The 14,661-nt window shown below is 44.4% G+C and overlaps 1 protein-coding gene across 2 annotated transcripts; it reads left to right on the forward strand.

The window, feature by feature from the left end:
* Positions 1-253: 253 nt before the first annotated feature.
* On the forward strand, positions 254-10,401 carry hars (histidyl-tRNA synthetase). 2 transcript variants are annotated; one of them, XM_034543492.1, is made up of 14 exons: positions 254-420; positions 1,848-2,231; positions 2,352-2,441; positions 3,264-3,383; positions 3,491-3,586; positions 4,673-4,798; positions 4,901-5,008; positions 5,331-5,429; positions 5,643-5,736; positions 6,185-6,312; positions 6,429-6,695; positions 7,050-7,166; positions 7,582-7,728; positions 9,923-10,401. In XM_034543492.1, exons 2-14 carry the CDS (start codon positions 2,127-2,129, stop codon positions 9,977-9,979), a joined length of 1,554 nt encoding a protein of 517 aa, XP_034399383.1. In that variant the 5' UTR covers positions 254-420; positions 1,848-2,126; the 3' UTR covers positions 9,980-10,401. The 2 variants fall into 2 exon arrangements, with proteins under 2 accessions (XP_034399383.1, XP_034399384.1); XM_034543493.1 differs by lacking the exon at positions 1,848-2,231 and having other exon boundaries at positions 325-420.
* The last annotated feature ends 4,260 nt before the right edge of the window (positions 10,402-14,661 follow it).

Below are 14,661 nucleotides of genomic sequence, written 5' to 3' on the forward strand. Positions count from 1 at the left end.
CCAAGGACAGAGGGTGTATTCTGTACAGATTGTAAAGCCTTGTGAAAAGGTTTGACATTGGACTGTTCATATACAACGTATTGAGTTGGACTTCAAGTGCACATTGGCATGTTAAACTTTGTAAGATCAGGAGGTGTTTGCAGTCCAGAATATGAAAGAGTGTGTCAGCTAGTGACTGAAAAGGTTGCAACTCGCCTTCGCCCGGAAGTATTTTACTTCGAAAATATGAATCGCAAGTTTTACGTGTTTCCGCATCCGCTTTACGGCACCACAGTCCGATTGACTGCTAACGTCACTGAGTAGCCGGTGTGAACTTATTAATGAAAAGCCATGGAAGACAAGGCACAGATACAAGAAGCGATTAAAAGACAAGGGGAAGTCGTCCGGAAGTTAAAGTCAGAGAAGGCGAGCAAAGATCAGGTCAGTACCCGGAACAAGCTCTGCTCTTTCCTGGTGGTGTGAAGGCGATTTAACATGCGGTGACCAGCGTGTCCAATCGGCATTTAACGTTAGGTTGCAGAACAGGTTTCTTTTCCTCAGCCCCGATAAACGTAGAATAGCAGCTAACTGGAAATAAACGGATCAAATTATGTGTTAAGCTATTGCGGCCATTTGGCATCTATCATGTTGTCCACAACTGATACATTACGAGTCACTCCGTTCACCGGCACACAGTATGTCCTCTACCCGGTTAACTACGTGTTTTAATGGAACTCCCATCGTGAGATGCGAACGTATTCCTGTCAGTTAGGTTATACGCCCAATTAATTGGAAGACACCAATAAGCTAGAAAACCTCACTCGTTATACGTGCTCAGTAATGAGTGAGTCAACGTTAAATTGCTTTTAATGTTAGCGATACATTGAGTATAAAAGCCGTCGCGGTATATTTGGCATCCCAGGTGACGTCAGGTGACTGCACACTGTTTTCATTTAGCCAGACCGGCTAGCTGCTAGCTTACTAGTTGCCTCAAATAAAGAGCTAACGCGAGCTAACTAGCCGCTAACCGCCCTTTTCAGTTGTGTCGACTTAAGTCTAGCTAGCTAGTGTTGACACTCACTCAAAAACAGTAAGTTGGACGTTTTAAGAGAACGCTGCCATGATGCGTTTCGACATTAACATTACAAGTGTGAGTTCATACAGTCTAAAGACAGTTTAGCTGATGCGGTATACTGCCCTATAGGGCAGTATACCGCATTAGCTCATGTTAACGGCATAACCTTTCACTGTCGCAAGCTATAGCTTGCGACAGTGAAAGGTTATGCCGTTAACATGAGCTAACCGGGTGTCATCAGGTCCCACTTATGTCATCAGGTCCCACCAGTTATGTTATCATGTCTGCTTGTCTGATAGGAGCAGGATGGCGCATCAAGTTCCTTCATATCAGAAGATGTAAACTGACTTCTGTCAGAGCACGGATTATCACTGACTTCCTCTAAGCATCTTCCTCCAGAGCACTGGAGAGGATGTCTTAGCAGGGGAGGGATTGTGAGGTCTCATGTGACATACATGTTTCTTAATGGCAGTTTAAAACCTTAAAGATTGAAAGCTAGAGTTGATTCTCAGTGACTGTGTCTCAGCTGAATAGTCCACAGATAGCAGGCTCCATCAGGATCCTTTCACTTGTGTTTCTCTGTAAGCTTTTTGTCCCTTTTTTAATCGTTTGGTCTGAGTAGCAGTGCTTGGTGGAAGTGAGAGTGGAAAGTTCAATAGGTCTTTTTATATATATATATATATATATTTATTTATTTATTTATTTGATTGACTTGGTCTCATGTGATCTCATGTTCTATCCTCCACGCTGTGATGATGATGATGATGATGGGTCATGCCCTGCCCTCCCCTAGTGCTAGGGTTGCTTACCACTTTTCTCCTGTTCTTCCTGCCTGACCCTCGATGACTTCGGGCTGCCTCACCCTTCATCATCATCATCTACCTCGCTTGCCGGTGAATCCATCCCTCCTGGACGTCATTGCCCAACGCACTTCCTGGTTCTACTTCTTGTGATTGGCTTCCCTTTACGACACCACTGGACATTGCTGTACCCATGATGCACTCCTGAACTTTTGCCTGTCCAATTCCTGGACTTGTTTTTTCCATCTTTTTTTCCGTGCTGTGCACTGATCATGCTGGGCATGTTTTGTGTTCGTGTTTTCTCTGGTCTGATGGGCTTTCGGGCCACACCACGTGTCCGGTCTCTGCATTCTTTCCCTGGGATCACTGTGGCTCAGGTAGGCCTCTGATGCTGTGAGCACATGTGTGTTTGTTCCCGTCGTATTATGTAGCCTGTAGTTTTTTGTGTGTGTGCGCCTATCTTCTGAGATGTGTGTGTGTGTGTGTGTGTGTTACAGATCGATGAAGAGGTTGCCAAACTTCTGCAGCTGAAGGCTCAGATAGGAGGAGATGATGGCAAACATCAGTTTGTCCTCAAGACGGCAAAGGTAAGACCACAGTTCTGCTGGATACAAACACACACACACACACACACACACACATGCACTTACTGAACCCACAGGGCACTGTTGGAATAGAAAACTGGAAGGAGTATGAGGAGTGTGAGAACATGAACTGTATCTGGATATCTATTTGGACAAGGAGAAACACATGGCAATGAAGGTATGTTGCACAGGTTTCAGTAGCTCCTATTGTGATCTGATCTCAGCCTGGTGTAAAGGACATCCATACAGTTGGATCACATTCTGAGGAAAAGAGGTAGACTTACTGTTTGTTTGTCAAAGGAGTCTCGTGGCTTTGAAGAGAGCACAGGTAACAGCTGCTTTAGTTCCCTGTCAGTGCACACTGAAAGTAATATGATTTTTTATGTGTGTTTGGTTCAAGCTAAAGTGTTGACTTGTAGTTAATCCTTTATGACCATTACCTGGTACACCAGAATATTGTCAAACAGTTATTCATTTGAATTATTAATCACAATCTCAACCTGTTATTGGTGTAAACGAGTTCTTAAGTGGCCCCGATCTGATTACATTGCAGCCTATTTAGCTGCTGCTGTCTGCAGTGCTTCTCTTCAGAAATCCTTTTCCCTGTTAGACACAAAAAACATGAGGAAATAGAATTCAGGTTGAAATGTATTGACGTTACCCTTTAACATTCAAAATGTTTGATATAGTTGATTGATAGTTTTTTCCAGAACAAAACCACTTCACTACAACCCTGCCAGTCTCTCCTGATACACATTTCTTTGAAGCAGCTCAAGATTCACTTGACTGTCTTATTGAAACCCAGCAAATGTGTTTCTCTGTCAGGGAACGAGGGACTACAACCCCAAGCAGATGGCCATCAGAGAGAAAGTCTTCAGCACCATCATCGGCTGCTTCAAACGCCACGGAGCAGAAACCATCGACACGCCGGTCTTTGAACTGAAGGTAGATTAGATGAACACAATTGAACACGTTTGCTGCTCAGTGCACATGAGCGTTTGAACATCTCGCGGTTCCAATGCAAAGTCTTGTGATCTCCCTGTGGTGTGCAGGAAACGTTGACGGGGAAGTATGGGGAAGATTCTAAGCTCATCTACGACCTGAAGGACCAAGGAGGAGAGCTGCTGTCCCTCAGATATGACCTCACTGTATCCTTCAAATACACAGCGCCATGAGCAGCAGCTGGCTGAACAGGAACATGGAGGAGACGCACGGTTCTCCAGGTGGCCGTATTCAGTCTAGACTAGATAACTGGACTAATGACGTGCTGATTTCAGGAGGTTTCTCTGCAACATGCCGTCAACACTGTGACCGCTTCACATCCTGTTGGTGTTAGCTCATGTTTGTATATAATAATATAATAAGGAGTTGCAGTAATCTAGTCTGGAAGTAACAAACGCGTGAACCAGCTTTTCTGCATCTTTTTGGGACAAGATGTGCCTGATTTTTGAAATGTTACGTAGATGAAAAAATGCAATCCTTGAGATTTGCTTAACGTGGGAGTTAAAGGACAAGTCTCGGTCAAAGATAACGCCTAGATTCTTTACAGTGGTGTTGGATGCCAGGGAAATGCCATCTACAGAAACCACATCACCAGATAATTGATCTCTGAGGTGTTCAGGGCCCAGTAAAATAACTTCAGTTTTGTCTGAGTTTAACATCAGGAAGTTGCAGGTCATCCATGTTTTTATGTCTTTAAGACATTCTTGAATGTTAGCGAGCTGGTTGGTCTCCTCTGGTTTGATCAATAGATATAATTGAGTATCGTCTGCATAGCAATGGAAGTTAATTTAGGATAATTATTTCACAACTTTTATTATCTTAACCTCATGGTACTACTACAAATACCGAGGCCTGGACCTCGGTGGTTTGTGGAACCGGTCATGAATGGATGATAACTTAACATCCACGATGATGTTTATATTAACAGTTGTGCAACAGGTCAAACGGCTACATCCACATTTTAGAAGGACATACTTTTGGCCTCTGGAAGAAACTATTGTACAATTGGTGATTCTGTGATTGCCGAATAAGACTTAGTTTAAAAACAGTAATTATTAATTTGTCTGTCGTCACATTGTTACGTTTTTATTCATTGAAGAAATATGGAATTACATTTAGTCATTTGGTCTCTGTTTTTAAAGGATACTTTAATTTGAGTCTTGATTTCATCGCGTAAAGAAAAGAGATTGTCAGCGAGTATTTTCTAGATGTCCTTGACCCGCCCTCTTCAGGTACCTTTTGCCCGCTACCTGGCGATGAACAAGATAACCAACATCAAGCGGTACCACATCGCTAAAGTCTACCGCCGCGACAACCCAGCCATGACCCGCGGACGCTACCGAGAGTTTTACCAATGTGTGAGTCATCCTCAGACCCTGGAGAGATCCGAGTTAATCCACTTTGAAGATATGGTCTGCGCTACTTGAACTAATGTGTGTGTGTGTGTGTATGTGTTTCAGGACTTTGACATAGCAGGGCAGTACGACGCCATGATTCCAGATGCTGAGTGTCTGAAGATTGTCCATGAAATCCTCAGTGGGCTGGATCTCGGAGACTTCCGGATCAAGGTTCGTCACGTCCATGCACTGACATCTACAGACTGATCAGCAGGTGTCATCTTCACGTGACCAAAACAAGATTACTTGACTTCTGTGTGTCCAAAATGCAGCCACCAGATGTGTAACCAGATCTCAACAGCGTGATCATATCGCTCCTATTTTAGCCTCTGATAAGGCCGAGGGGTACAGGGCGTTTGCTGTCTGGGCTCCATCCCTGAGGAATAGGAGATATATATATATATATATATATATATATATATATATATATATATATATATATATATACATACATAAAGCTATGATGATTATTAATGACGTCCTCCGTCTCCAGGTCAACGACAGACGCATTCTTGACGGAATGTTTGCTGTGTGTGGCGTTCCAGATGACAAGTTCCGCACCATCTGTTCAACCGTGGATAAACTGGACAAGGTATGTGAACATGCTGACCCTTTTAATTCCAGCATCACCCATGAAATGCTGATATTCCATGTAGGTGATCAATTGTTGTTATGGAGACCATGCTTTCAGACTAAACACAGACTGTGGTGATGGAACCCTCCGTTCTTTCATCTTCTCCCCATCAATCCTCAATATCTGGCTTTGACCCATCTCCTCGTGTCATTTCCTGTCGTCCAACCCCAGATGCCCTGGGAGGACGTGAGGAAGGAGATGGTGAATGAGAAGGGCCTGTCGGAGGAGGCAGCCGACCAGATCGGGGAGTACGTCAGTTTACAAGGTGAGACTTTACCCAAATAACAGCAATGAAGGTCCCAAGGCTTGAACTGAACCCAGGACGTTATATATGTCACGCTATGTAACCAGCTTTGTAGCCTCTCTCTGCTCATTGTATGGTTGTGAGGCTCACCTCCACTTATCAGCCTGGATTCCAGCAGCAGCAGGCAGATGATCTCCTGATAAACCCACCGTACACTAGCTGCTCAGTTGGTGGAGACCAACAGGGAGCCAAATGAGCATCGAGTATTGGGCCTCCATTCACCAGGTGTACACACACAACTCCGCTGGCTGTGTAAACGGGCAACGAGATTTCTTCCCTTTTCTCCAGTTTTTTTTGGGGGGGAGTTTTCCCTGTGTTGTGGATGTCGTATGTGTACAGATTGTATATATGGCTGATTTGTGATTTTGGGCTATACAAAATCAATTGATTTGAACTGTTCATGTTGCAGGTGGAATGGACTTAGCAGAGCGCCTCCTTCAGGACCAGAAGATGTCTCAGAGTAAGCAGGCCTGTGCTGGGCTGTCTGACATCAAGCTGCTCTTCAGCTACCTGCAGCTCTTCCAGGCCACAGACAAGGTGAGACATGCACCCCAACTATTTATACTCTCCTGACAATGTAACTGGTATTTGTCTGTCCTTATCTGGTATCTTTTTTCTCTCTGCACTCTCTCCTCTTCCTTCATCGTCTCCAGGTGGTGTTTGACCTCAGTCTGGCTCGGGGTCTGGACTACTACACAGGAATCATTTATGAGGCCGTTCTGACTCAGGCGGGTGTGGCCACGGTGTCCACTGAAGCCCAAAATGGGGCAGAGGAGAGTGTGAGCGTGGGCAGCGTGGCCGGCGGCGGTCGGTACGATGGCCTGGTGGGCATGTTTGACCCCAAGGGTAGGAAAGTGCCGTGTGTGGGCGTCAGTATCGGCATCGAAAGGATCTTCTCCATCATGGAGCAGAAGGCCGAGGTAAAGGTGTTCGCTATCATCTGACATAACAATGACTGGAGCCCCTTTTAGACCCTAGTGAACCTTTTTAAAGGAACACCTGACATTTGTTTGGCACCAGGTTCTAAATTCAGTTCCGGGGACATTTCGGACCTGGTCAGGAGGGAGTACTTTCTCAATGTTCAAGAATGGGCTAAAGGAACCCTTTTAGTTCCTTGAAAAGTACCCCAAACTAAAAATACCAGGAACGTCTTGGTGGAAACGCAGCTTTACAAGAACACATCTTTGTTCTGCCAGTTATGAGCTGTTTGATTGTGTTCCTGGGGCTGAAGTGTTGTGAAGATGTCCAGACTGTAACCATGTTGTGTTGTTCAGGCCGCAGCAGAGAAGGTCCGTACCACAGAGGTTCAGGTCATGGTGGCATCGGCTCAGAAGAACTTGCTGGAGGAAAGACTCCAACTCGTCAGTGAGCTGTGGAATGCTGGCATTAAGGTGTGTGTGTGTGTGTGTTTGTCTTTGAACTTATTGGCAAAGAAGTTGTCAAACTTTATTAGAAGAACATTAAAAGAATCAATATCGGGTATGTTTTTGTCCCTTTCTGAAAAGTAAAGCCAATGTTGTCTTCAAGCTGCATTCTCTCTCCTGACCATCAGCGTCTGTAACTTAACCATTATGTCTTGTTAAATGAGCAGCACATGTTCTGGTATGTGATATTTGAGAGAGAGAGGAAGTAGCTTGGAAAGATCTTTATGACGACAATATATTTTTTAAAAATAGATTCCACACGAAATTTGGTTCATATCTGTGACCCCCCCACTGTGTTCTAAGATACAATGCTGTCCTTTAGAACGCACTATTAGGACTCTCAAAGGTTCTGTCAACTGAATGCTGTGTGTCATGTATCCAGGCAGAGGTGATGTACAAGAAGAACCCCAAACTGCTGAGTCAGCTGCAGCACTGCGAGGAGTCTGGGATCCCCCTGGTGGCCATACTGGGAGAACAGGAGCTCAAGGATGGAGTGGTGAAACTCCGCGTAGTGGCCTCCAGAGAAGAGGTTTGAGTCCTACAGAACACACACGCTCTCACACAGAAAAATCATTTGAATAAAAAAAAAAATAGATCTTGGTTTCATTGAGATGGGCAATATGACAGCACCCCAAAATCAAGTCAAAACATCTTGATTGCCCACTGGTGGCTGCCTGCAGTAGTGGTCATAACTCCGCCCCTTCCTTGTTTGTGGATGGGACATGGACCAAACCAAGAAAGAACACATCAAATAGGTTTTTCCTAAAATATTTTTCTGTCTTTTTAAGTAGTTATTTTCACGCTGATGTGTGTTAATTTTTCTAATAAGTTTGGATTTAATTAGCGATTTGATGCTTTAAGAAGCGGGTGTGATGTCGTGATTGACAGCTGAGTTTATTGTACGGAGACAAGGAACGTGCAGAGGAGATCGTCTGTTCAGACAAGATCAGCATCAGAACCCTAGACCCTAGTCAGTTTGATCAATTCAATTCAGTTTATTTTGTATAGCCCAATATCATAAATTACAAATTATCCTCAGAGGGCTTTACAATCTGTACACATACGACATCCCTGACCTTTGACCTCACATCGGATCAGGAAAAACTCCCCAAAAATAACGAGAAACCTTCAGGAGACCAACAGAGGAGGATCCCTCTCCCCGGATGGACAGAAGAATAGATGTCATGTGTACAGAATGAACAGCATTTACAAAGTTACATAAACACATTACATGAATATGACAATGTATGAATGGAACTCCAATCCATGAAACAGAATGAGGTAGAGAGGAGGGGGGGGGCGGGGCATCAGCAGGGCCAACGCGGGAGGCCGGCTCACCAGGCATCAGACACCTCCAGGTCCAATGGACCCTATGAGACGTGAAGTCACAACGACTCCGGGGAGGAAGCAGAGTTAATAAGGTGCAATGGAGAGATGTAAATTCATCCATAAGGAGAGAGAGAAGATGAGATAGGTGCTCAGTGTATCCTAAAACATCCCCCAGCAGCCTATAAGCCTATAGCAGCATATCTAGGGGCTCGACCAGGGCAAACCTGATTCAGCCCTAACTATAAGCACTATTAAACAGGAAAGTCTTAAGTCTATTCTTGAATGAGGTGACTGTCTGCCTCCCGCACTGAAAGTGGAAGCTGGTTCCATAAAAGAGGAGCTTGATAACTGAAGGCTCTGGCTCCCATCCTACTTTTTAGGACTCTAGGAACCACAAGTAGCCCCGCATTTAGTGAGCGCAGCTCTCTAGTTGGGCAATATGGTACTACAAGCTCCTTAAGATATGATGGTGCATCACCAATCAAGGCTTTGTAGGTGAGGAGAAGAATTTTAAATGTGATTCTTGATTTTACAGGGAGCCAGTGCAGAGCAGCTAATACAGGAGTCATGTGATCTCTTTTCTTAGTTTTTGTGAGTACACAAGCTGCAGCATTCTGGATTAACTGGATGAACTGATCATAAAGGTATTTCTAGAGATAATGTGACTAGTGTCTTTCTACCTGTGGTGCTGACGTTTGATAAGTACAGTGCTGTGGTCGCCATCTAATGCTGACTCAAGGAAAGGGTTCATAAAGGGCTCAAAATATCTGCTGGAGAGCCCTCAAACCCCTGCACAGCGGGACGGCCCTCAAACCCCTAGATAGTGGGACGGCCCTCAAACCCCTGGACAGTGGGACGGCCCTCAAACCCCTGGACAGTGGGACGGCCCTCAAACCCCGGCACAGCGGGACGGCCCTCAAACCCCTAGATAGTGGGACGGCCCTCAAACCCCGGCACAGCGGGACGGCCCTCAAACCCCTAGATAGTGGGACGGCCCTCAAACCCCTGGACAGTGGGACGGCCCTCAAACTCCTGGACAGTGGGACGGCCCTCAAACCCCTGGACAGTGGTACGGCCCTCAAACCCCTGGACAGTGGTACGGCCCTCAAACCCCTGGACAGTGGTACGACCCTCAAACCCCTGGACAGTGGTACGGCCCTCAAACCCCTGGACAGTGGTACAGCCCTCAAACCCCTGCACAGCGGGACGGCCCTCAACCCCTGGACAGTGGGACGGCCTGTTTATAACTTGTCAATATAACAATATAGAATTAAGCTAAATAATAATATAGCATGAAATAAGATTATATATCACCACCCAGCCAGTCTTGATGTAGATCACCAGGGGAACGGGGCTGCAGGACTGACCTCGCTGACCTTGTCGTGTCTCTACAGGTGGATATCTCCAGAGCAGCGCTAATAGACGAGATCCGGAGGAGGACCAGCTGCTAACAGACACTCTGCACAGAACCTCTGGTTCAGAGCAGTGACGCCAACTGGAACAGTGACCATGAAGAGCTTCTGGAAAGAACGCGCTCATAAACACCATCGAGATGTATTTGTTGCAGTAAACATGAAATGTGTTCTGGATAATGTCTCAACGACACGTTCTTGCTTTCATTGTTTAATAGTGAGGAACAAATCATCGAAGTGAATGTTTCTTATTTTCCATGAAGCTGCTGGACATCAGTTTAGTCTTTTAATCAGATTAATTAGCTAAATATTGTTCTTCATCTGTTCAGGTCCAAGATGACATTTACTTCCTGAACCATCACGTGATTTGCTGCAGTTCAATTAGACACACACTTTTTATTATGAGTTAAAGTTCTATCTGATTACAAAATGTCTGAAATAAACATAATTCTGTTCCAAAATCAGCTGCTGATTTGTGTGTGAAGGTACTAGTTATCGTGGGGGAGGAGATTAGATTAGAAAACTTTATTAATCCCCAGTGGGGAAATGCATTTGCCACCAAAAACAATAGACACATTCCACAGAGCACAACAGACAAGAAACGCACTACAAGAAGCCTTTCCCTTTTTACTCCCTTTTTAAAAAAAAAAAAAAAAAAATGCTATGATATACATTTGTGGTCATATCCCTGGCCAAACTAGACATAAGACTTTTTGACTATATTGAGAATTGTGTCTTCAATGATGACACAATCTATGTGACGTTACGAATATCCATATCACTTATGTAAACGGTGTAATACTTTACCATGTCTGGGCTTCTAGATAAAGCTTTTTCTGTTCTTGTATCAAAGTGTCAAACATGGAAGTGCCTCCTCATCAAAAGATTTGACCAAATGGATTCCATTGATGAACTGTTTGGAAATATTAACCCCACTTTCTCATATATCCCTAGTTATGAATCTAAGGGCAGAATGATAGACTGCTTTGAGATGTTTAGGAGTAGAGGTAGGCGAGTGCACATGAAATACATCTCCATGACTGGATCTCCTGAACGCATCGCTCTCTCTTCCGGTAAGCGTATTGCATCACTTCCGGTTGCCAGCTTAGCAGCTCGCGATGTTTTCCTCTCCCCCTCCCGCTCCCTCTTGCTCAGAGTGTCTCATGTATAGCTATTCCTCTGCCTCCCTTAATGATAACGGTACATGCAACAAGTGTAGTTCATTTGCTGGTTGGAGGCAGTTCTAAGTGGGTTAGATGCACGGCTCCGCACCATCGAAGCTCAGACAGTTACGCTAGTTAGCTCGCCACCCCCCATAGCCGGCGCGGGGCCTTTAGCTTTAGCCTCTGTTAGCTGTCCCCCGGCAGCCCCCGAGCAGCCGGATGGCTGGGTGACTGTTCGAAGGGGTTTTAAGTCTAAACAGAAGCCCACTGAGCACCACCAACCTCTTCACGTTTCGAACCAGTTTTCCCCACTCGGCGACGCACCCGCTGAGAAACCCACTGTGGTTATAGGTAGCTCCATAGTCAGAAACGTGAAGATAGCGAAGCCAGGGACCAAAGTCATATGCATCCCGGGGGCCAGAGCGGGCGACATTGAATCTTGTTTAAAACTGCTGGCTAAAGATGAGCGTAGTTACAGTAAGATTATAATACACGCCGGCGGTAATGACTCCCGACTGCGGCGGTCGGAGGTCACTAAAATTAATGTGGAATCGGTGTGTACTTATCTCAAGACAATGTCGGACACCGTAGTTTTCTCTGGCCCTCTCCCCAATCTGATCAATGATGACATGTATAGCCGCATGTCGTCATTCAACCGCTGGTTGTCCAGGTGGTGCCCAGCAAACAATGTGGGCTACATAGATAACTGGCAGACTTTCTGGGGAAAGCCTGATCTGATGAGTCGAGACGGCATTCATCCCACTTGGGATGGAGCGCGTCTCATTTCTGCGAACATGGCCAAGTTGATTAACGGACTTAATCCATGACCCAGAGTTCAGATCAGGAAGCAGAAGCAGAGTTGTAGTCTTCCACCCTTCTCTGCACTTCCATTCGAGCAGTTACCCACCCTTAACCTTAACTCTATAGAGACTGTGTCTGTCCCACGGCCACTAAAATTAATTAAATCAAAAGTAACCAGAGTCATACAAAATAACCTCATAAAGGTTAACATCACTACTGCAACAGTGCAACAAAAGAAGAGAATTAAATGTGGACTCCTAAATATTAGATCTCTGTCATCTAAAGCTGTATTAGTAAATGATTTAATATCAGACAATCACATTGATTTATTGTGTCTTACTGAAACCTGGCTGAGGCATGAAGAATATGTCAACCTAAATGAATCAACTCCTCCAAGTCATATTAATACTCACATTCCTCGAGGCACCGGCCGAGGAGGTGGAGTAGCAGCCATCTTTGACTCAAGCCTATTAATGAATCCTAAACCTAAACTAAACTACAACTCATTTGAAAGCTTTGTTCTTAGTCTTTCACATCCAACCTGTAAAACATTACAACCAATTCTATTTGTTATACTGTACCGGCCACCAGGTCCATATTCAGAATTTATATCTGAATTTTCAGAGTGTTTATCAAGTTTAGTCCTTAAAACTGATAAGGTTATTATTGTAGGAGATTTTAATATTCATGTAGATATTGACAATGATTGCCTTAGTACTGCATTTATCTCATTGTTGGACTCGATTGGCTTCTGTCAGAGAGTACAGAAACCCACTCACTGCTTTGGCCACACCCTCCACCTTGTTCTTACATATGGCATTGACATTGCGCATTTGGAGGTCTTCCCACAGAACCCTCTTCTGTCAGACCATTACCTCATAACTTTTGAGTTTATACTCCCGGAGTATACACCGTTAGTCAAAAGTTTCTACACCAGATGTCTAACTGACAGTGCTGTAGCTAAATTTAAAGAACCGATTCCTTCTGCATTTGATTCAATACCACGTCTCAATGTGACGGAGGACTCCTGTGCTAACTTTAGTCCGTCCCAGATTGATCATATTGTCGATAGTGCTACAGGCTCACTGAGAATGACACTAGACTCGATAGCCCCACTGAAGAAAAAGACAGTGAGGCAAAGGAGGTTTGCTCCCTGGTATAACCCTCAGACCCGCGACCTAAAGCAAACTTCACGAAAGCTCGAAAGTATATGGCGTTCCACCAATCTGGAAGAATCACGCTTAGTTTGGCGAGATAGTCTTAAAACATATAAAAAGGCTCTCCGTAATGCCAGAGCAGCCTATTACTCATCAGTAATAGAGAAAAATAAGAACAACCCCAGGGTTCTCTTTAGCACTGTAGCCAGGCTGACAGAGAGTCACAGCTCTGTGGAGCCGTGTATTCCTATAGACCTCAGTAGTAATGACTTCGTGAACTTCTTCAATGAAAAGATTTGAACTATTAGAGGCAAGATTGATGCTCTCTTGCCCTTAACTACTGCCGATCTGAGTGGCCTTGGAAACGGCTGTATGCCCTGGTGTATATTTGGATAGCTTTTCTCCCATTAACCTAGACCAATTGTCCTCAATGGTTTCTACTTCTAAACCGTCTACCTGTCTCTTGGACCCCATCCCAACGAGGCTGCTTAAAGACGTGTTGCCTTTAATTGGCACCTCTCTGCTGGATATTGTTAATGTGTCTTTGCTAACAGGCCATGTACCACATTCCTTCAAAGTAGCTGTAATTAAACCTCTCCTGAAAAAGCCCACTCTTAATCCAGAGGTGTTGACTAACTACAGACCAATATCTAACCTTCCCTTCCTCTCTAAGATCCTTGAGAAAGTAGTCGCAAATCAGTTGTGCGACTTCCTACATCAGAATAGTTTATTTGAGGAGTTTTAGTCAGGATTTAGAAAACACCACAGCACAGAGACAGCACTGGTGAAAATTACAAATTACCTCCTAATTGCATCAGATAAAGGACTCATCTCCGTACTGGTATTATTAGACCTTAGTGCTGCGTTCGACACCATTGATCATGACATCCTATTACAGAGACTGGATCAGTCGATTGGCATTTCAGGTACCGCACTAAGTTGGTTTAAATCCTATTTATCAGATCGATCTCAATTTGTATTTGTAAACGATGAAGCCTCAATGACCACCAACGTTAATCACGGAGTTCCACAAGGTTCTGTGCTTGGACCAATTTTATTTACCTTATATATGCTTCCTTTGGGCAATATTATCAGGAAACGCTGCATAAACTTTCATTGCTATGCAGACGATACTCAATTATATCTATCGATCAAACCAGAGGAGACCAACCAGCTCGCTAACATTCAAGAATGTCTTGAAGACATAAAAACATGGATGACCTGCAACTTCCTGATGTTAAACTCAGACAAAACTGAAGTTATTTTACTGGGCCCTGAACACCTCAGAGATCAATTATTAGATCAACACCACTGTAAAGAATCTAGGAGTTATCTTTGACCGAGACTTGTCCTTTAACTCCCACGTTAAGCAAATCTCAAGGATTTCATTTTTTCATCTACGTAACATTTCAAAAATCAGGCACATCTTGTCTCAAAAAGATGCAGAAAAGCTGGTTCACGCGTTTGTTACTTCCAGACTAGATTACTGCAACTCCTTATTATCAGGCTGCTCTAATAAGTCTCTTAAATCCCTCCAGTTGATCCAGAATGCTGCAGCTCGTGTACTCACAAAAACTAACAAAAGAGATCACATTACTCC

This window comes from Cyclopterus lumpus, chromosome 10, assembly GCF_009769545.1.
Source record: "Cyclopterus lumpus isolate fCycLum1 chromosome 10, fCycLum1.pri, whole genome shotgun sequence".
NCBI lineage: Eukaryota > Metazoa > Chordata > Actinopteri > Perciformes > Cyclopteridae > Cyclopterus > Cyclopterus lumpus.

Excerpts from the sequence above, each read along its gene's own strand:
- hars (XM_034543492.1), top strand. The coding sequence starts at position 2,127 with ATGCTGGGCATGTTTTGTGTTCGTGTTTTCTCTGGTCTGATGGGCTTT. Across the intron at positions 3,587-4,672 it reads CCCTCAGATATGACCTCACT|GTACCTTTTGCCCGCTACCT; the intron begins GTATCCTTCAAA and ends CGCCCTCTTCAG. Across the intron at positions 7,167-7,581 it reads TGTGGAATGCTGGCATTAAG|GCAGAGGTGATGTACAAGAA; the intron begins GTGTGTGTGTGT and ends TCATGTATCCAG.